At 42.0% G+C, this 22,326-nt stretch overlaps 1 protein-coding gene across 10 annotated transcripts in view; it reads left to right on the top strand.

Annotated features, from left to right (window-relative positions):
- Positions 1 to 22,326, top strand: part of PTPRM (protein tyrosine phosphatase receptor type M) — a 647,098-nt gene that overhangs the window by 514,081 nt on the left and 110,691 nt on the right. For 7 of the 10 annotated variants that reach the window (XM_083187611.1, XM_083187613.1, XM_083187614.1 and 4 more), the window contains 3 exons: positions 1,940 to 2,014; positions 5,865 to 5,891; positions 13,125 to 13,309. In XM_083187611.1, the coding sequence (XP_083043737.1) occupies positions 1,940 to 2,014; positions 5,865 to 5,891; positions 13,125 to 13,309 (287 nt within the window). The remainder of the gene's footprint in view (positions 1 to 1,939; positions 2,015 to 5,864; positions 5,892 to 13,124; positions 13,310 to 22,326) is intronic. The other 3 variants (XM_083187612.1, XM_083187617.1, XM_083187620.1) reach the window with 1 other exon arrangement.

Genomic DNA, 22,326 nt, shown 5'->3' on the forward strand with positions numbered 1-22,326 from the left:
GTTTAGACAGAGCAGAACAGTTTATTTGTTTTTTCAGGCTTACCTAATATTCGGGCTGGGGGAGACGAAGGAGTGGAGGTCAGCCCCTTTATGTTTTTTCCCACCTCCCTCGCCACTACTGTTACAGAAATATAATCCCCGTCTCTGCACCTGGGATTTTATTGTGGCATTTTGGAGCCGTTCAGCATAGTGGTTTGGATGCGTTCGCCGGGCTGAAATTGGAGTGGAGATGGCGGCCATATGAAGATCTGCACCTGCATATGTGCACTCCCCGACTATCCAATAGCAAACACCTCAACCGAAATTCATCCAGTAGTTTATGCATGATTCAGAAATGACTAGACAAACACTGACAAAATGTCCTAATTTGTTTGTCTTCATAGTTCATAAACAGTCCCTAAATTGTATGTAAAATGACAAAACTCCACAGTTTTTATATGATATATTTAGCTATTTTCCCTTTTCTGCATATTTCTTTAGTTCTGTAGATCTGTATACTTTACTTAGTTTGTGGTATTAGCATTAGCTATGGCTTGTAAGAACAAGTATAGCACCAAAGGCACTGCTGAACATTATATAGGGACATAGGGGGAGGGGCCCTAGACTACACACCCTGGACATATGAGGTGCTACCTTCTGAGACTTGTAGTGCAGCAAGCAGGAGGAGGAGATTGCAGGTGCACACTAAATATAAATGCTAAACCTATTAATATCTTTGCTGTATTGCATTTCAGAGGTTCTTAGCGTAATGATGGCCATTATTATGGGCTTGTCCACCGCATCCTGGTAACCTCTATCAGACAAGTCCCTAACACTACTCTGAGACAAGTTCCAGATGCAGGACCCCCCTGACCAGCCCAGCAGAACCACCCCATGGCATCACATTGGTGTAAAATTAAAGTGATAGTAAAGGGATATAAGGGAAATTATATGTGATAAGACTTACATAAGTAAGAGGTAATAAAATGTGAAGGGTGCTACATATATACTAAACAAACTAAAGGGGTGATGGAAGGTGTACGATATGATGCCATGGAACAGCCCAGCCGCAGCAGCCCAGAGAGCACCTTGCCCCAAAAAGAGTCCCACAGACTAAGGGGGTATTCAATCACCCGCAGCCATCTCCCGACAGGTGAGATGGCTGCAGGGCCCTATTCAATGCTGTCCTCCCCGACAGCATTGAACAGGGTAGTCGTGCTCGTTCTGTCAAGAACGGCCGCGAAGTGACGAACTCCCGGCTGCAGCTCGCGGCCACGTCCCCTTCTCATCCTGCTGCAGACGGGACATTGAATCCCGCCTGCGATTTTGAACGCGACCCCACATTGAACTAACACTCAGCATATATATATATAGTAGGATTTACCCTCATAGTGCCAACTGAGTGTGCAGTCTTGAGTGCAGGACTCCAAGCTAGTTAAAACAATCTGGGACAGGTGGTATTAGCATTAGCTATGGCTTGTAGGAAGTATAGCACCAGAAGCACTGCTGAACATAATATAGGAACATACTGGGGTTGCTCAATTCAGTCAATTTTTTTCGGCTAGCCAAAAAATTTAATTGTGACCATTTTGGATGGTTTTAGTCATGTTTCAGTCGAAACTGCATTGGTGAATCTAAAAAAATAGTCGAAAATAGCTGCAGATTTGATTCCCAGTAATTCCCTGATTCACGTGTTTTCCAGCCATGACAGTTTATTGACAGTCAAAAAGTCGTACTTCAATTGAATAGGTCAAATGAAATTTGACCTAAAAACAGTGAAAAGTGCCAATTTTTCAACTGTTAAAAAATTCTGGCATGTATTTGAATACCCCTCCCACCCCTCCAATGATCTTAGAAAAATAATTTGTTGAGAAAACATCAGCAATTAACAAAAGATTAAAGGAAAGGACATGCTTTTCTCACTGTTGTACCTTGACATCTCTCTCCTTTGCATTTACAGCTGTGTCATCGCCGTCTTCATTCACAATGAAAACCAACACACTAAGTACAACTGTGCCTAATTCTTACTATCCAGGTAAGCAAGATATAGAAGTGGTATCTGCACACAGTGCTCTCCTGTTATTTCCCAAAGAGCTACACATACAGTATGGAACTGTTGTATCATTTCATCTTTGAGCTAGTATTGAGTTACACTGTTACAATAATCATTTGAAGCAAGGTTATTCCAACCGAATAGTACATTTTAATCAGCATCCTCCTCACCCTTGTAGTTCAATAGAATTCACTGCATCAGCTTGACAGGGCCTTCTGCCCACGCTGACAACCCAGGTGATGTGAAATCCAAACCTCACATCACATCCCAATTCACTTGTTGTGTATGCGGGGAAAGTAGCTGATGCTGCTCTTGTGGTGTATGCTCCCAAACTGCATTGTACATAGAAACATAGAATTGGACAGCGGATAAGAACCACTTGGTCCATCTAGTCTGCTCAAAATACATGCACTGTATATAGTATGTACATACTTACTAGGGTTCATGTTTGTCAGCAGCTAATTAACCTACAAATATATTTTTGGATAGTGAAAGCAAATCAGAGTATCCGTAAGCAACCCACACAAGCATGGGGAGAATATACAAACTCCACACAGTTAGGACCTGTAGTGGGAATTTAATCCATGAACTCAGTGCTATGTGGTCGTAATGCTAAATGGCATGGGACTGTTTGACTAGAAGTTTCATGGTTTTGTTTTGTTTTGTTTTTAAGTTACATTTTCAACACACATTTCATATTCTGTAGGTAAAAACATTAGTATTTTATTTTCATGTCCAGGATGGCTGCAATGTTTAGTTTTGATTTTCTTATATGTCTGTGCAGCTATGGTGAGCTGGTGAAACGTGCCTCTGTAATCAAACAAGCTGCATATATGCATATGTATATTTCATAAAAATATATAATGAAAATGTTCTGATCATTCATACTTGTCATAAGAATACAATGGGAAATGATCCCAGCAAACTAAGATATTTTGTATCTGTTCTTCAGCAGGAGTAAGCAACATATGGCACACCAGGTGCTGGGGACTACACCTCCCAGCATGCCCTGCCACAGATTTGTTGTTAGGACATGCTAAGGCTGTGTTGGGCATGTTGGGGTGTGTAGTTCCACACAGGGCTGGCTGCACCATTAGGCAGCTGCCTAGGGGCTCCAGAATCTGGGGGGGGGGGGGGGGGGGCACCCTTGAGTCTGACTATAAAAAAAATGAAGGATGACTCCTAGAGATAAATTTACTAAAGCTTCTAAAAATGAAAAGGAGTGATTGGTGCGCTGCTGGTGGGAGCAGTAAGCTGGCGTTTTGCATAGGGTGCCAAAAAACCTTGCAAAAAGCAATGGGTCAGACAAAGTGCCACAGGTATACAGGACAATATTTGCTTCAATTTCTGTTTTCTATGGATCACAGGTGTGTGAAATGCTACTTGTGATCAACAGAATATTGAAAATGTCGTCTTTCATTGTACAAGAGCAATGTGCATTATATTGTATTATTTTTATAACATTATCTTAAGGCACTGTGGGGCAGATGTATTAAGCCTGGAGAAGAGATAAAGTGGAGATAAAGTGAAAGGCGATAATGCATCAGCCAATCAACTCCCAACTGTCATTTTCAAGCACAGTTCATTAGCTGGTGCTTTATCTCCTTTCACTTTATCTCCAGTTTATCTCTTCTCCAGGCTTAATACATCTGCCCCAGTATTATTGTTTCATAGTTGTCATTCTCGCTAATTGAAGTCTGCTATAAGATGTATGTTAGAGTCTGTCTATAGGTGGCATACAGGCAAATGGGTGTATGAAAAGGTCGTAGGACACGTACCGCCGCCCCTCGCGGGCTCGCGGCGCTCGCCACGCTTCGGGTTCACGTTGATCGTGGGGTGGCGTTAACTAATTTTGGGGGGCCATTTCACTGTTCAGGGGTGTTTTTGGGGCTTTCTGGACCATTTAACATTGTTCCCTGTTGATTTGGGTAAATTGAGGCATTTAACATTGTTCCCTATGGGAAATCGGGGGCATCGCGTCGGGACCATTTAATGCTTATTTAGCCACATGCGACCCGACCGACGCGATTTTTTAACTTTTCAATGCATTTCAATGGGAAATCGGGTCCATCGCGTCGGGGGCCATCGCATACCACTATTAAGGGCTCAAGATCAATGCGATTGTGGCCGTGCTAGGAAACAAGTACCAAATGTATTAAAAGAGAATAATATTCTCAATCCAGAAGAATAATCTAATCAGTGGCGACTAGAGGTGGAGCTGCAGCACTGTACAAAAATTGAAATAGTGGAGCCATAATCACTGCCAGCGAGTCCTGACTGGTGATATTTGGCAGCACTTGCGGAGGCAGTAGGTGTGACTCATTTGAATTTTGGATTAAGCTGCAGCCTGACCCACATAATGATAGCGGATTGCAATATATGTGCATTATAAAGTGCACACAACACATCTAGAAACATGTCTGCCAGTTTGTATAAGGGATGAGAAGGGCATTGTTCAGGTATTGCCCCGTGGTGGCAGAATGTCTGGATACCGCACTGTGCATGTTTGCACTCTCTGATATCAAGTGTCTCTAACTATTTGTCTGTTTCACATTTGGGTGATGATCATTGTGTTACTTATGTCTTATTTCCTGCAGTATTTTTACTATTGTAATACGGATATCAGAATGTTGCAAGTTTGCATCCATTATAAAATGTGGTGGAACCAAAATGACTTATGCATAACCCAGTAATGTTTGGAATACAATGAGTGAGAAGGAGCGGTCCCACTATAATATTTAACAAATGAAATTGCCCCTCCACACAATCCACATTAACATTAGTTTTCTACTGTGATAAATTATGTGCATTTTTGCAGGGGCGGATTTAGGGGTTATTGCATCCATAGGCACAACAGTCATGCCTTCCCTCCCACCTTATATTATTTTTATTATTATTATATTTATTATTATTTTTTTTTTCTTATTAAGGGCTGAGGATTTGACAAATACTTGGTGTAGCCCTCGTGTGCTCCAATTCACACAGGATGAAAAGTACCCAGATTGCACTAGTGCATGGGCATCTTTACAGTACTAACAAAAGCATCCAAGTGCCCCCCCCCCCCCCCCCCCCGGCAAGTGCATGTGCCCTACGTACCTAATGCCAAATCCGCTACTGCATTTATGGCGCGGATTGATATCAGCATGCAGTCTGTGGGAAGAGCATCACCAATATCCTACTTATCATTTTCTAAATGGAGTTCCAGTACATTGACATAGCTTATTGGGATTCAGTATGAAATCCCGGCGGTCGGGATCCCAGCATTCAAAATCCCGACGCCGGAATCCCGACCGCCGAAATCCCGACAAGGGGGGGAAGTGGATCTCCCCCCCTTGCGGGCTCGCTTCGCTCGCCACGCAGCGGGCCTGGTGCCTCGCTACGCTCTGCACACTAATTTATTCTCCCTCCAGGGGTGTCATGGACACCCACGGAGGGAGAAAGTGTCGGGTTTTCGGAGGTCGGGATTCCAGCGTTGGGATTCTGAACGCCGGGATCCCGACCGCCGGGATTTAAACTGCATCCCGCTTATAGATATTATTTTTACATAGTCTATTATTATCCTTTTTATATAGCTTAAGTAATGTTATGTATAGATTTTATACCAGTGAAAGTGTCAAAATATCTTCCTGTTTCATGACTTTAAATGCACGTTTTTACTGTGACACACAATTTTCCAACAAGAAATGATTTTTGTGGGACAATCTCGCAGAGCCCTTTTTGTGGATGTTTGTATTCTGTTAATAGTACATACAATGTGATGTCTGTATCAATTATTTTCTCCCTCTCTTTCCTTTTCTTCTTTCTGCTTGGTCCTTCTTATGGTGCATGGCAGATCCATTTGTGCCAACTGCAATCTTAGGTGAGATCATTTCCCTTCATAAAAGTTATCTGTACAAATGACTAGGATAGACAGTGATAGCAGAAGAGACTTTCCCATACGTCCCGTGTTTGGCTCATCAGTGACTCTAGTGATTCTTACACATGCAAAATGCTGAAAATGTTATGAAGAAAAGTTTTCTTTGACCATTAGATGGTGCTACTAAGATTGCTTTGTATATGTGGGGGTCACACAAAACGATCACTGCTCTTGCCCACATGGCTTGTACGCAATCTGATACTACAACATTTCCGTGGGACAATTTTGTTCACTGTGACTGCATGTCGGAGATGACAACCTTCTGAAGTTAATCATGTAACAGTGGTGGTCATCATTCTGGTTTCCAGCTGGTCTTGGATTGAAACTCTCGTCAACCACTGTCAGGCAGGCAATGTCAGGGTTGATGGGAATTGTAGTTCAGTTCTTGCTGGAGAGCGCAATGCAGGCTACCCCTGATGTGCAATGTGTGTCTGGAAATATCATACCTTTGTCTTTTTATTCCCTTAACTTGGATGGCGGAGTGTAATTTTACAAGCATTTATTTCACATTTATTTTCCACACCTGGAAATTTGGAGTTTTCGTCTGACGACATCTGTAGGATAAATGTCTTTTTCTCTTCATTGAGAACACTTGTAGTGTGAGTCTTCATTTAAATAGTATTTGGTTTATACATCACATGTAAGTTTCAAATTATCCATTCAATCAAAAGAAGGAAATGTTGAAAATGGTTCATTAGTAAGCATTCCGTGCAATATGGAGTAAATATCACATGTTATTAACCATTACCCAACTGCAAATCAATATACTGTCAATTTTCCTTATTTAAAGTTTTAAGATGTCTTCAAACATCATCTAATCCAAATGAGTTATTACTATTTTATTGGCCTGAGATCTGATGTCCTTAATAAATTCAACATAATCTATTCTGTTACACTAGGATTCATTGAACAGATTGATTTGCTGTCTTTTCCTGTCATCAGGCTGTTTGGAAATTGTTGATCTTGGGAAATACCATATAATCAAGAAGTCATATAAAGCAGAACAAAGCAATCCAAGGGGGATTATTACCTTGTGTTTTCTGCTATGGGAGAAGCTTTCTGAAGGCCTTTGGGTTGCTATATAGAATTGTGAAACCTATTCATTGATTTCATGCTCTTGCTGTCTGAATACATTCATAATTCATCCTTACTGATTGACATAATGTCAGCCTTCGGACTGATTTATTAACATTTCAGTTCATTGTACAGTAGCATTTGTTGTAAGAAGTGGACAAAATAATCTTTGCTAATTTGACACCACATTTCCAAATGGCACACACTAGTAACAGCCTGTTATAGAATACCAAAATTGTATCATTAGTCAAATTTTTTTATCTTAATACTAGCTATGCACTAAGAAAATACTACTTGTAGTAACATTGTAGACACGTTAAATCTAAACACTAGAAGTATGGGTTTATTACTTAGATCAAGTATCAACAGTGTGTTGTATCAAACCATTGCTGGTCTGCATCTTTCTTTATATTGATGATAGAACATCAGGTAGCGAAAGTCTTTTTTAAGCAATATCTAAATGACTGCTAAGGAATTCAAACAATCATGTTGGTCATAGTCATAATCTACTTTTTGTTTCCATTGGTGAATAGTAACTCGAGGTGAGATCTAATGCACAGTCCAAAAAGCAGAGTCCGCTGGCTTTGAACTTTTTTGTGTGATGAAACTTGCATTACTCCCATGTTTTCCTCATTCAGTCCACACAAGTCTACATATCAGACAACCTTTGCCTGGTATGGGGATAATTCACTATTAGCACTGATGGCCTCACATTTATTATGTTCTCCCCTAATGTGCTGGAATAAATTCAGTCTGGGAGAGCTGTTCCATTATACCTAAAATACAAACTTTTGACAATTAATAGCAATGAAAGTTTACACTACCAGGCAGTATTAGTACGATTGTGTAAAGCTGAGCACATACATAAAGCAATGGCCGAAAAAGGTAGAGGGATTTCATTGGTTCCTTCTTCTCATTCATGATCTCTGTGGCTTAATGTCATCTAAAGATGGCATACTGTAAGTTCCTGCTGTCAAGCTCTGAACATTTTCAGTTTTCAGAGCTTTATGAATGGATGGTACCTACTGTGGGGCGCTAGTACTGTATGGATTGTTACTTAAAACATATATTTGTGTATATACAATTGGTCTGTTCTCTAAATGAATTAGTCAGAGAATCCTTCCTGTCCTAAAACCTGCAGCAGTGGTGTAAAAGAAGGTGGAATGCACATTTAACTAAGTATAAAACTCCAGTTACTCCATGTGTATTATTGTGTATTCTAGGTTGACAATGAATAGGTTGACTTTGTCTAGGTCAAACTAAAATGGTCCACATGCACAAGGTAGACATGTGAAAAAAGTTAACACAATGAAAATGCAAGTGCAGAAATGGTCGATGTATGAAAGGTCAACACACTGTTTTTTTGGGGGGGGTCAAACTGGCGGTTTCAACACATGATACCCCAATTAGTGTACTGCCTTCCCTAGCATGGTTTTCTTCACTCACCATTCTTCATGTGAGATGTCTCCTTCCTTGGAATAGTACAAAAAAAATCTCAAAAAACTTGTGTTGACCATATGCTGGGTCAACTATTGTAACATCGACCATTTGAACATGTCGACCTTTTCCCCATGACAACCATATGCATGTTGACTTAATGAATGTTGATAAATCTTCCAGATGCCATTCAACTTAACCTTTTACATATTTTACTATTCTTTATTATACCTGTACTGTACCATTTTTACATTTATTTCACCATTATTCATTTTTTATTTGTAAATTCATATAACGTTGGCCTAATGCAATTTGTCAGTCATAAATAGTCTTTTGTAGACATGGATTTCCTTATATGCAGAGAAGCCTCATTACCATAGGCGGATCTAGGGGGTGGTCCGGGGGTGCATAGGACCAACCATTAGCCCATTTTGTAGCTGAGGGATGGGGCTTTCCAACGAGCCCAGCCCCCTGGGAACCGGAGATACTGCCAGGCAAAGCTGGAACGTTTTCCCTATAGGATAACATTGGACCCGCTAATTCCGACCCGCACCCAGTTCAACAGCTGCCAGTTCCCCCTTCTGCATCACTGAAGCTCAAGGTTGATGTCAGTCAAACCCAAATCGCCGGGCCTTCAATCTGATACCAGGCTGGATCCATATGGGTTAATTGGTTCCAGGGATATTGAGGTTAAACCGTTTTTTTCATTTCTTAAATGTAATTTCATGACTGTTTATGTTCTTTGAGGGCAGATTTCTCTGGAACCAAACAGCCCAGTTTCACGGGACCAAAAATCATTCGAAGCCAACTCAAAAGTTCTTCAATATGATACTGGTCTCATGTAAATGGGTCAGTTGGTTCCGAAGATATAGCTTGTTGGTTAAAGGGGTGTAGGGAGAGGGGAGTGTTTGTCTCTCCCCCTCACACCAGAAAATGCAGGGACTAGGCTGGTGTATAAGGGGTCAGCCTGGGAATGTCCCTGCATGATCCTGGTACCACATTCCCGGGTAAATCCCTGCATTTTCTGTTGTGAAAGGGGTATTATTTCAAACAGTCGTGACCTGCAGTGCTCTGAATACAGCCGGGCAGCCCCCTGCTCTCTGCCCAGCTGTCAATGACTATCACCCCTGCAGCTTCCGCTCCAATTCTTCTCCCCGCTTTCACCTTAGCCCGCCCCCCTTTAATCATGTGGTGCCGGCGCCCGGTGTGCTCCCCCGACGTCACGCACAACAGCGCGCATAATATTTCAAATGTCCACTCGGCTAGAGGGGACACCAGGAGGGGAGTGGGAGCATGCTCTGCGCTGCGCTCTGCTCCTCTCCCCATAGAAGCAGCTGCACCGCTCTCCATCTCTCCCTGCAGCAGCAGCGAAGGCTCATTATGGTGTGTGGCCTAATGTGTAATTGGCATTACGGCGTGTGGCATTATGTGTAATGGGTATTACGGAGTTTGCTAAAATGTGTAATGGGCATTACCGTGTATGGTCTAATGTGTAATACCACACCCCTTTTTGTGATGCCACGCCTCCTTTCCATGGGGCCACGCCCCCTTTTACCACGCGGCTACGCCGCCCAAAGGTCCCCCTGCTGTTATTTCTAGTTCTGGGACCACCCATTACCATAATTCTAGATTCGCCTATGCTCATTACATATAAACTTATGCTGGGCAGATATTAAGAACATATAATATAAGAGGTTACATACCCTATGACAGTCTAGGACATTGTTACTAATATGTGCTACACATGACTACACTGTTTTCTGCACATTTGGCAAAGAGTTTTACTCATCAGATATATGTCCCTCTAGGGAAGAAAAACACAGTAAATCTGTGAGATTTAATTGCCGGATTATAGTAAGCCTATTAAATAAAATCTTAGATTTTATTTTGTCATTCCCTTATCTATGTCCAACATTATGACATTGAAAGTATGATTGTCATGCATTTTTAATTCATAGGACTGCTAGATAATAGATTATTTTCTGTGCATGGCATGATATACAGTTTTGTATACATGTTAATGGGCCTGATCAGAGGCAAACACAGTTCCACGTGCAGTGGACTTGCAGAAGTATGCTAATGAGCTACTGTGAACAGAGACACCAAGCATCTTACATCTCCTGCTCATGTAATAAGCAGGAACATTGGTCACACATTGGTCAAACCATTGGACCTCTGCTATGTGGAAATGCTGTCTCCGACCACGTGGCACTCTTAAGACACTGGGGCCTCTTCAGCTATTAAGAATTTCACAATGGCTGATTAGGACATGCCCAAAAAACAGTCTCAACATACCTGGGTTTATCTGGCACAAAAATCGCTACACTTCCATCGCCATCTACATTACATTCACCAATGAATCCATTCCAATATGCTTTTGAATTTTTTAACAAAGCAAGTACTTATACAATAATTATTAAAATGATAATTTTCCAACATACCTGTATTCTGTTTTAAAACAAAAATGAATTGATCTAAATACTGTGTAGATTTAGTTTTTTTTTTTTACTAATTATTATAATTTGTTTATAAAGCACTAGATACATTTTTAATACCCCTTTCACGCCATGCCATGGACCTGGGAAAATCTTTGGTCATGTCCAGGTCCATGGAGCCGCCTGGTCATATAACCGGGGTCAACCCAATTCATCCATGACCTAAGTTTTCCTCGGTCCATAATGTGTTCATTATTCCGACTTGGACCCTGCTAAAAACAAAGACATTTTACTTTCAGGAAAAATGTGCATGGAACCAATAGTATAAATAGATTCAAAATTTATAAATTAGTAAAGAAATACTTAAAAAATAGTAATGTTAAATATAACATCTCTTCATAGCAGAAAACATAATGTAATAATACCTGATGACAAAAAGTGTCTAAATGACAATTTCACAATACAGTAGAGTGTTGTAAAAAAAAAAGAAAAAAAAGAAAATGCAAATGTAAATAGACAAGAATTTATTAAATTATTGTTTTCAATGAAGAAAAAGAGTGCTGAACACAGTATATTATTTTTTACAATTTTATTTCCCATTATATCTAGTGTATAAGTACTGTTGTGAAAGCTTAAATAATATTTGTGCTGCTTTGAATATTTTATTAAAATGTTGCATGGTATGTAGTTCATAAAATGACCAATGATTTTTATCCACTCTAAAAATGTATATATATTTTTTTAATATGAAATATCTTCAATGTTAATATTTTGTACAGAAGTCTTTGATGGGGGAGGCGGTGGGGATCAATTTCTTTTCGTTACTATTTCTATTATTATTTTTTTGCTTCGAATGTTCTGTTTTTTCGATGCATTCTGGTCATGGCATTTTTAATTTTCTGTAGAAAATCTGGAATACCAGGACCAGAATGGGAGTTTGAAAACCAGGACTGGACCAGAATCTCATGAGGATTTGGAGTTAGGTTGGATATGCTGTGATACAAAAATTTGATGGATTATTTGACAATTAAAAATAAACAAATTAAATGACATTATGTTTTTTTGTCCTTTGTGTCGTATCTTATTTTTAGGCATGTTCTAGAACATTTTAAATAGTTTAAATATATGATATTAATTTACTATCCCTTCATATTTTGTAAATTTATTTTACACATGTGCATGAAATGCCTTTAGTACTAGGACACCAAAATGGACTCATTTGAAGTGTAGACTGTAAACTGAATCAATATTTAATTTACTTTAGAGAATTTAAAAAACACTTTACAGGGACATGTGACGGTTTTGCCTATCGACTTACAAAATCTGACAAAGGACAAAGTCTATTCCTTTATCACTTGCACAGATAGATGAAAGGTCCCCTTAGGTAAAATGTATTTCCACATAATGATAAAGTATTTCTAATTAAGACTTTTGTTAAAATTAGGCTTGTGATGTATGATACACCGAACTTCCCAGCTACAGACTCCATAGCCTAGATCATACAGTGTTATGTACCTTTGTTTTTGGCTTTATACCATTCCTCTTCATTTTATTTTGACCACAGTCAGGAGCCAAACTGTTGATACTGAATACATTTTAATTGCTTATGCCCTGTCTCATTTTTTTCCTACTCTTTTCCCTCCTGATATGTATCTTCTTAAAAGTGCCAATTAATGGTAAGTTCTCATTCTTACCCTGTGGAGAAACATCACTGGGGGAGGTGGGTGACCTTTTCCAGTGCAGGGTGAGGATACAAGGGCAACTGTGTATACTCTTCCAGCACTGGCAAAGGGCAAATGAATGTGGGAACCATTACAGACCTTGTATCACACTCACTGGTTCTGTGGTATGTTGGCTTGCGTTTAAGTTTGGACCCGTGTCATATGTTGTGTAACAGCACCCTTGGAGTACTTTATCTTTCTTGTTTTTTTGCATGGTGAATGAATGAGGTTAAAGTGTTTGTTTCCTACGACAACCATTGTGTTCATTCCTGTTCCATGCGTGTATACTGTAGGTTGTGCTCGCGCTCTTATCAATTCTCTGTCTAGCTTTTACAGTATGTAGTATAATATGGAAGGATTAAGTCAAAATATTTTGTTCAGCATTGCTACCACCTGTATAAAATGTGATCTGCAATAATTTTCTTAATCATGGTGTTTACCTTTTTTCATGATGTCATTCCCAATTTATTTTATTATGCCAAACAATATATTCTTCTGCTTTATTCTAGATGAAAACCACACGAACAGTGAAACAAGCAGCTTAGCCCAGTCTCATACATACAAAAAACGGGAGGCAGCTGATGTTCCTTACCAAACAGGCCAGCTTCACCCAGCCATCCGGGTAGCTGACTTACTGCAGCACATCACACAGATGAAATGCGCTGAAGGCTACGGATTCAAAGAAGAGTATGAAGTGAGTATTATAACTCAAGCACAGTGCGAAAGGTATAATGCAGCAGACACTTCAAATGACTGTTTCATCTCCTGTAATTTCCAAAAGAGAACTTTCAATATTTTATTTTGAACATTTATTATTAATATTTTAGATTCAACTAGATAGCTACATAACAAGTTTGACGAGTTGACACCATTGCCTTTCATCTCCTCCCCAGCTGTCGGAATGTGAACTTTGAGGATGCGTGAAGTCTGATTTCTCAAATTGTTAAATGTTTATCTGTTGGACAGGCAGCCCAGGGTATATTGATTATAGTCTATTTGGACACTATCCTGATGAATCCTTCTGTCTTTTGTAGATGAGCATGTGACATTTATACACTGAATTATATCACTCGAGGCATACATATAGGAAACAGTTAAAGTAGAACATTATAGTATAGCATGCAGGAAAATGGGGATGACTTTGTGTTAATAATTACCATATCTATTGCCGGGCTGGTCACTGCTGAGGCATGTGTGTGGTCACACTGCACAGGCTGCAAACATCCTATGCCAGGATGAGCTTCTCATGCTACAAAGCCTGGGGTCACCATGTTACAATGATACCAGCTAAAGGCTGGTCGGCAAGTGGAGGAACTTCCTCTGTCTTGAAGAAGATTAATGATAAAATATCCTGATCCAGTAATGAGCACTTACCTCTAGTAAAGCCGCAACATGACAGGTTTCAGTAGGCAAATAGCCACTTGACTCTGACTGGTGTGTGGGAATAGCTGTTCACCTATTGATCCCTTGCGGTCAATGGATAAACCTAATTTACTACAAACGCGTGAAAAGCCAATCAACAGTCTGCATTTCTACTTTAATGTGCCATAGTAAGATTTTATCTAACTATGGAATAATTTGGAATTGTATCCCCTTTCCTGCCAAGTTCCAACCTCTTTTCAATCTTTTTTTTACTCATAAGTTGTATTTTGCATTTGTAAGATAGCATGACTGACATACAGTATGAGTGAGAATAAATACATTGATTTCTATTATATATTCAAATGATTGCAGGAAGAAATAGTTTTGATTGCACAAAGATGAATATGTGTGTACAATTATAAGTAAGGAGATACATGAGTAGTTTGCTGCCATACCTGACATTGCTCGTTATAAATGTAACCTTTAACCTTGTCAACAAATATTTAGTATTCGGTAAGAGTCTCTAAAGCACAGCAAATAAATGCTGCTATAAACAATGAGGTTATTAGTTTCTGGATTGGTAGGGATAACAGTTTTAGTGCCTACCAGTGACACCAGTAGGTCAACCACAATAGCTGAGCTAGTTGTGACCTACTGTATAGTCCACTTTCCTCTGGAGTGTAACTGGAATTGATGCAGAGAACTATATTGGTTCCTCATAGCGTATCTTAACTGATTTAGCCACGCACATGCTCAGGTGGTTAATGCATGCATGTGTGTGTCATTGCAGATAAACACAGACAGAATGGTTGCGGAGTCCAGTATTGCAGACTTGCACCTATGGCATTTCTTAGGACATAGCAATGCAGTTCTCTGGTTACAGCAATGAAAGGTTTCAGCAGGCTTCACAATAAGGGTACTCCAGATAATCCCTGATGTAATCCCCACATTCCGCCCAGGCTATGGCCCACTCACTAAAAGGCATTGGGAACACTGGCCCTCTGCTCTGGACAAATATATAACAGGAAGTAAAAGGTTTTGTTAAAACCCGAACTGGATCTCGCTGGCCCTGCTGCCGCTCTAAATCCTGGACTGAATCTTCCACATTCACCTCATGTGGAAGTATGGTGTCCCTGCCACAATACGCTTGTATATGAACCTGCAATGCAACAGGTGACGTTCGTAACCTAGGCAAATCTTCTGCCTAGTCAGAGTTGTACTCCTCTGGAAATGTGTACAGCTAAATATACATGCAGAAACAGAGTCAAAACTACCATTGGTGCAGCAGGTGCAGTGCATTGGGCCCCCTAAAGACTAATGCGGGGTACACACCAGGACAACCCACTCACGATGCACATCGTGAGCGGGTCGTCAGTGTTTCTTCTGACCCGCTCACAATGACGCAGCGTTCATGACCCACTCACAATGTGCACCGTGAGCGAGTCCGATCCGATGGCTACCCGCACCCGGGAGTATGGTTGTTTCCAGATCCTACCTGCTGCAGGTAGGATCTGAATAACGTCCAACCGACCCGTGGGACTGCGTATCGGATCGGTATCGGTCCACACCAGGACAGAAAAGGGCCCAATCACCACACAATCTACATCCAATCGGTTCGGAATTGGATCTAGATTGATGGGATCGGACCCTTGTCGTCCTGGTGTGTACTCAGCATTAGGGGCCCACTTCTGCTCCTTTCACCCTCTTCCTGTCACCCACTGTTTTTCCCAGTCACACTGGGTTGACACAATCGACATGGACACTAAAAAATGCGCCGCGTTCCCTCGCATGGCTTGCTGCGCTCGGCACACTGTTTTATTCTCCCATCCTGTCCTAGTGGATGGTAGGGCATGAAATACCACCTGTCGGCACATGTCGTCTCAAAAAATAGTGAAAACGCTCATGTTGACCTTTTGACTGTCGGATATCTAAGTTATGCTGGTACCTTTCTGAATATACTGTGTAATAGTTCCCAGAATGACCTCTGTATTGTGTGTATTGTGTCTTTAGGATGCAGTGTGTGTTTTATAATTTGTTCTGTATTTTCCGTAAGTGAATAGAATGTTGCCTGGGTTGTGTGGGGGTGCGCTCTGTATTGTACTGTATTGTTCAGTATATTAGGCCAGGGGTTCCCAATCTTTTTTGATTCACGACACCCTAGAGAATCAGAATTTTTTTCACGGCACCCCTAGGTCCCAATATTTTTAATTAGATTGGGTATATATGCGATTCTTAGTGGCAGTTATGTGGTAAAGGGCAGTATTTGCTTCTGTTTGTACACATTATATGATTGGCAGCCACCAGCACTGGTTTTGCTCATAAATAATTAACCATTAATAATTTGAGTTGGTCCTAGACCACCAAGCCGCGGCACCCCTGCATATGTCCCGAGGCACCCCAGGGAGCCACGGCACACAGTTTGGGATCCACTGTATTAGGCACTAGGTTGCTACCTGTATAGTATGTCATTAGGATGCTTTAGGTTTGGAGTATATTTAGGCAGAGCAATATATTATTTTTTTGTTTATTTTCATATTTAAAACTGATATTCAAAATGCATATTGACCACTTTTACTTGTGTGTTGGTCCTGTCTTCATTTGGTTTGGCCGCCCTGCCTACACAGGTCACTTACATTCCCAATCCTCTCCTGTGTGTATGTGCACCTGTATGTTGGTTTGACTCAAACAGACCCTAGGGTGAGAGAGACACTATACAACTTTGTAGTTATTTTGACAATCACAGTGTTGCTATCATTCTGTATGCAGGCTTTTCATTTTCTCATTCAAACAGGGCTAGGCTACAATACATATGTGTCTTTTTTTTTTGCTAAAGGTTTTATACATGGGAGTGAGGTGGTGCTGCAGCTTCTCCTATATGCCAATGTGACACTGATTAATGGTGCTGAGCATCGGGAGCCAAGACACACTGACTGCACAAGTGTGCAGTGCATTACTGGGAGTTGAATACGTCCCATGAGACTTTGCACAAGAGGTCAGAGGCTTAGAGGCTTGTGCTGAGCTCTGCTTGGTGGAACTCATCGTATGCTTCTCAGGCCCATGGAGGACGGCAGCAGCGTCCTTGTCATGGGAGGGTTTTTAATTAGAGGCAACGCTGAGCCTGTCAGAGCTCCTACAGAGTAAGGTACAGAGGGACAAACACAGGCTTTTCCTGTGGTGTTTTCTACATATATTTATGTTTATATTAATCCCCAATTACCCATTGACCAAGTTTATACAGCCTTTACTCTGTGTTTTGACAGTCTAATATTCTCCCGTGCAGTTTGCAGCCAGTAATGACAAGGCTCCCCTGTCTAAAGTGACCCTGGGCCCCCGAAGGCTTAATCCGGCCCTGCTTGCGGGTCTGTAGTGGGAGCGTACATATGCACTTGACCTGCTATGACGCAATTCGCATGTGCACATCTGTACTTTCACAGGGCAATATTTCTCTTCTAGTTATAAGGATAGCAGCCACCCATATTTAAGGATGCAATAGAGAAATGATAATTGGACTCTGGTTGCTATACACAACATCACCACTTTTAATTTTTAGAAGCTTTAGTAAAACCACCCCTAAGACACACAGAAAAACATGAGAAAATATGTGCGGCTTCAAGCAAGAATGCGCCTGGCCCACTGTTTTCCATTCACAGCCACAACATTAGGTGCATCTGAAACAGGCTACCCTAGGGTGACCAACTCATCCCTTTAATCTGGGACACATATTAATTACACAGGTTCTGTGTGTCACGGCCGCTGTTAAGACACGCCGCTCACCTGTTCATCTCCGGCGGCGGGGCCTGCGGGCTATCCGTCTGGGTGCAGGACGGGGAGCGCGGCGTCTGGGTCTTCCGGCCGCGACCATCTTCCTGGGGCCTGCGGCAAGCGCATCAAGCATGAGAACCAGCCAAGGTTGTTTGTCTCCAGTCCGGGCGCTGCCATGTTGTTGTAGCCAGCCAATGGTTCAGAGCCCCAGTTCAACTCCTCCAATCAAGATCTGCCCTGGGGGATAAAGCAGAGCCCTCTGGGGCATACAAGCGCCAGTACTTTGTTGTCAATCCCTTGGGAGGAAGCTTCAGCCTGTGCTCCTGTCCTTGCTCTGTGAGATCCCTGATTCCTGTCTTCGTTACCTGCAGTTCAACACCTGATACCTGGATACCTGCATTTGCATTCTGCTCCCAGCCCTTACAGCTTTACATCTGTTTCCTGGACTTTGCAAATTGCACTCTGCCTCCAGCCCTTTCAGGTTTTGCTACAGTCTCCAGTATCTCTGCACCTGTTGCCAGCCCTGCGTGTCTGTTGACACATCTCCACTCCTGCTGTCGACCAGCTGCACCTGTTGCCAGCCCTGCGTGTCTGTTGACACATCTCCACTCCTGCTGTCGACCAGCTGCACCTGTTGCCAGCCCTGCGTGTCTGTTCACACATCTCCACTCCTGCTGTCGACCAGCTGCACCGGCTGCCAGCCCTGCGTGTCTGTTGACACATCTCCACTCCTGCTGTCGACCAGCTGCACCTGTTGCCAGCCCTGCGTGTCTGTTGACACATCTCCACTCCTGCTGTCGACCAGCTGCACCGGCTGCCAGCCCTGCGTGTCTGTTGACACATCTCCACTCCTGCTGTCGACCAGCTGCACCTGTTGCCAGCCCTGCGTGTCTGTTGACACATCTCCACTCCTGCTGTCGACCAGCTGCACCTGTTACCAGTCCTGCGTGTCTGTTGACACATCTTCACGTCTGTTGTGGTCCAGCTGCACCTGCTGCCAGCCCTGCATGCCTGTTGACACATCTGCACTCCTGTTGTCGACTAGCTGCACCTGCTGCCAGCTCCCCGGGTCTGTTGGCTCATCTCCACTCCTGTTGTCGTCCAGATACACCTACTGCCAGTCTTCCGTGCCTGCTGACGCTTCACCATCCTGCTGTCTGCATCCGCACCTACTGCCAGTCTTCCGTGCCTGCTGACGCTTCACCATCCTGCTGTCTGCATCCGCACCTACTGCCAGTCTTCCGTGCCTGCTGACGCTTCACCATCCTGCTGTCTGCATCCGCACCTACTGCCAGCCCTCCGTGCCTGCTGATGCTTCTCCACCCTGCTGTCGGCACCCGCAGCCAGTCACCAGTTTTCCCTGTAAGCCAACAGAGACTCTGGGATTAGTCCCATCATTCTGGACTTTCAGTTGTTACCCAGGTATTCCACTGGGTTCTTCGGCCTGCAGTTTCATTTATGGTCTTACCTTCTCATGTTGGTGCTACAATAAAGAGTTATATCAAACCTGCTGTTCTCCAGTCTCCTTCAAGTCGCAAACACCCAACCTCCAGGCCTCAGACAGATCCACAAGGTACCCCTAGCGTGACACTGTGGCTGGCTTTCACCTGGTTTTAAACTGCCACACCTCAAGACTCCATTTCACCTGGTTTTAAACTGCCACAGAACCTGTGTAATTAATATGTGTCCCGGATTAAAGGGATGAGTTGGTCACCCTAGGCTACCCATTTCTCCCTACATACTACTCAGAGTACACTAGCATGGGATTTCTAGCTATACCCCCACTAAACTAAACAGTCCTGTGTTGTTACCCAGTTCCCACCCCATAATTCCATTATCATGCGAAGATCCAGCCAACTCAATTCAGCTGGAGATACACAAAAATCTATGTTACTGTCCTGCCCATGAATGAGTTATGGGCCCACACACGGGATGATTTCAGGGCATTTCTAATTGATCCCTCCGTGTATAGGGGCCATAGCGATGCTGGGTAAATCTAGTTCTCACCGGAGAACAATAGCCCTGACAGATCGCTCAGCACACAATACTGACACATCGCTGTGTAGCGTTGTATGCTGAGTGAGCTTGCTGAGGGATCTGAGTGTTCTACATCCAGATCGCTCAGCAGTATCGCCCAGTGTGTAGGCCCCTTTTGTGTTTATACATTAGTGTAGATCTATAATACAGTCATCAAAGGAATTTGTAAAGATGCAAAAGGTTGAACAAACTTCATTCCGTACCCCACTTATCAGTATGTTAGTGATAAATGGCTTCATTTCCTCTATTTTCCCTGCATCAGAAATAGTTGTGATTTTTTCACTGAGTAATTAAAGAGTTCATTACAAGTGAGCTTTAAACACCTGTTCTATTACCATTGTGTATGGGAATAGGTCTGAATCTGAGGAGATATTTCTAACCACTAATGAATTGAGCCCCAGGCTTTTACAGAATAAATCATTTAGTTTTTCTTCCTCTCTTTTGATCTTATGTGCACTATTGTAGCAGGTTAGAGATAAAGGTAGGACCAGAGAGGCAGATGCAAGGAAAGTCAGTCAGAAATGGGAGCTAGAACGTCAAACAAACACAGAAAATTATATCGGCGCTAAACTCAATAAACCACTATCTTGGTTGAATATGTTTGGGGTATAGACCCAAATACACCACTGTGTACAAGTACCCAATAAATATATTGGTATATGTGCGCAGTGGGTTCCAGCCGCATAGAGTGAGGGAATTGCCTATTCCCGAGGTATGCAAGAACAAAACAGAAAAACACATATAATGCGCTAGAAACAATGTATAAATATATAAATTTATTAAATAGAAATTACACTGGCCAGTGTTAAAAAATCAGATTGTTACAAACAATTTCATTAGAATATAAAAAATGGAGAAAAAGACTAAAAAAAAGGGGGGGGGGGGGGTTTAGTCCGCCATCAAAAAAATGTTTTATATTATTTTCCCACAGTCTTGTATGGAGATTGAGAGGTTTATTTGGTTTCAATCATAGGTTCTCCTTGTGAGATATGTGGAGGATGTCTGTATTCCTCTATGCATAAAACCTTCTCACACTATATTTGTCTGGCCTGACATAAATTCAATGTATGGAGAAAAAATTGAATAAAATATAAATAAAAAATAGGGGAGGTATCCTCCCTGTACCTGCACTGGAAGTCCCAGGTTTGTGTGCTTTATATTTTGTTAGCAATGGTGCTTTTATATTGATGGTACTTTCCTGGGAACCCGGGCTCCTTCTTCTAGGAGAGATCACAGTGTCCTCCGGTAAAGTAGCACTTTATGCAGGTATCACGGGCAGGTCCGCCTGTATTTCAGGATGAAAAAGTAATAGCTCAATAACGCGTTTCCCCGCCTCCGTGGGGACTCAGCGGCTTCCTCAGATTTTTTAGCTCAAAAATGACTGTGGGAAAATAATATAAAACATTTTTTTGATGGCGGACTAAACCCCCCCCCCCCCCCCTTTTTTTAGTCTTTTTCTCCATTTTTTATATTCTAATGAAATTGTTTGTAACAATCTGATTTTTTAACACTGGCCAGTGTAATTTCTATTTAATAAATTTATATATTTATACATTGTTTCTAGCGCATTATATGTGTTTTTCAGAAATGGGAGCTGCATTCTGTTTGGCACAGAGAGAGTTTTCTGAATTGATTTCAAGTTAATATTTTTCTCTTGAAATATTTTATTTTTAAAATGTAGTATTTGAGGCTATGTACAGTATCATGGGCCTAGTCCAACATGAGTTGTAGTTTTGTGAGAAATCACAAAACTACAACTCCTTCCACTGCCATGCTGGGGGGGCATCCAGCACAGGGCAAAGGCTGCTCAGCATGTCGGGTCCCTCCCTCCCCGCGATGCGATTCCAAAGTTTTGCAATCAATGCAAACGCTGAAGAGAAAATTGCTTGCATGTTTATGGTAGTGCCCAGCATGTGCAGCCTAACTGCAAAGGCATTTGTTGGGCCGCCATGTTTTGGCTGGCAGCAACTGCTTCTGACGGCACCCAGGCCTGCAGATGCTCCTCCGTTGTCTGGACCACACCTAATTCCCCCCCCCCCCCCATCATTGCGTCACCATCCTCCCAATGCTGGGTCACAGCCCCTGCCATTTCTTGAATGCGACCGCAGTTTAAGTGATTGAATATGCGCAGATTAGCAAACATTGTCTAATATTTTCTCTAATCAGCATTAGAAACTGAATTGCACTGCATTTGCTGTAGCTGCTTGTGGTGTTTATACTTGAAGTAGCAAATAATTGGTAATCACAAGGTGATTAAATATTTTGATGAATAAAACAACAAAATAACAATGTTTTTATTTTGGTGACACCCTGTTTGCAGCTGACTGTATATAGGCCTAATACAGCATGGATCACTAGTTACATAATCATAAAGTCAGCGCCAAGACAGAAAGAAAGACCGCCCATTGCAAAAATGCGATTTCATCGCAAATACCGATGTATTCACAGATCCATTCGCAAAAACTCAAACATCAAACAGTTTTTTCCATCTGAGTAAGTCTAGGGCTTCCATTAATCTGCTCAAGAACAGGTCATTGCTGATGTCACAGA

The sequence above is a fragment of the Crinia signifera genome, chromosome 5, assembly GCF_055691185.1.
Source record: "Crinia signifera chromosome 5, ASM5569118v1, whole genome shotgun sequence".
Lineage (NCBI taxonomy): Eukaryota > Metazoa > Chordata > Amphibia > Anura > Myobatrachidae > Crinia > Crinia signifera.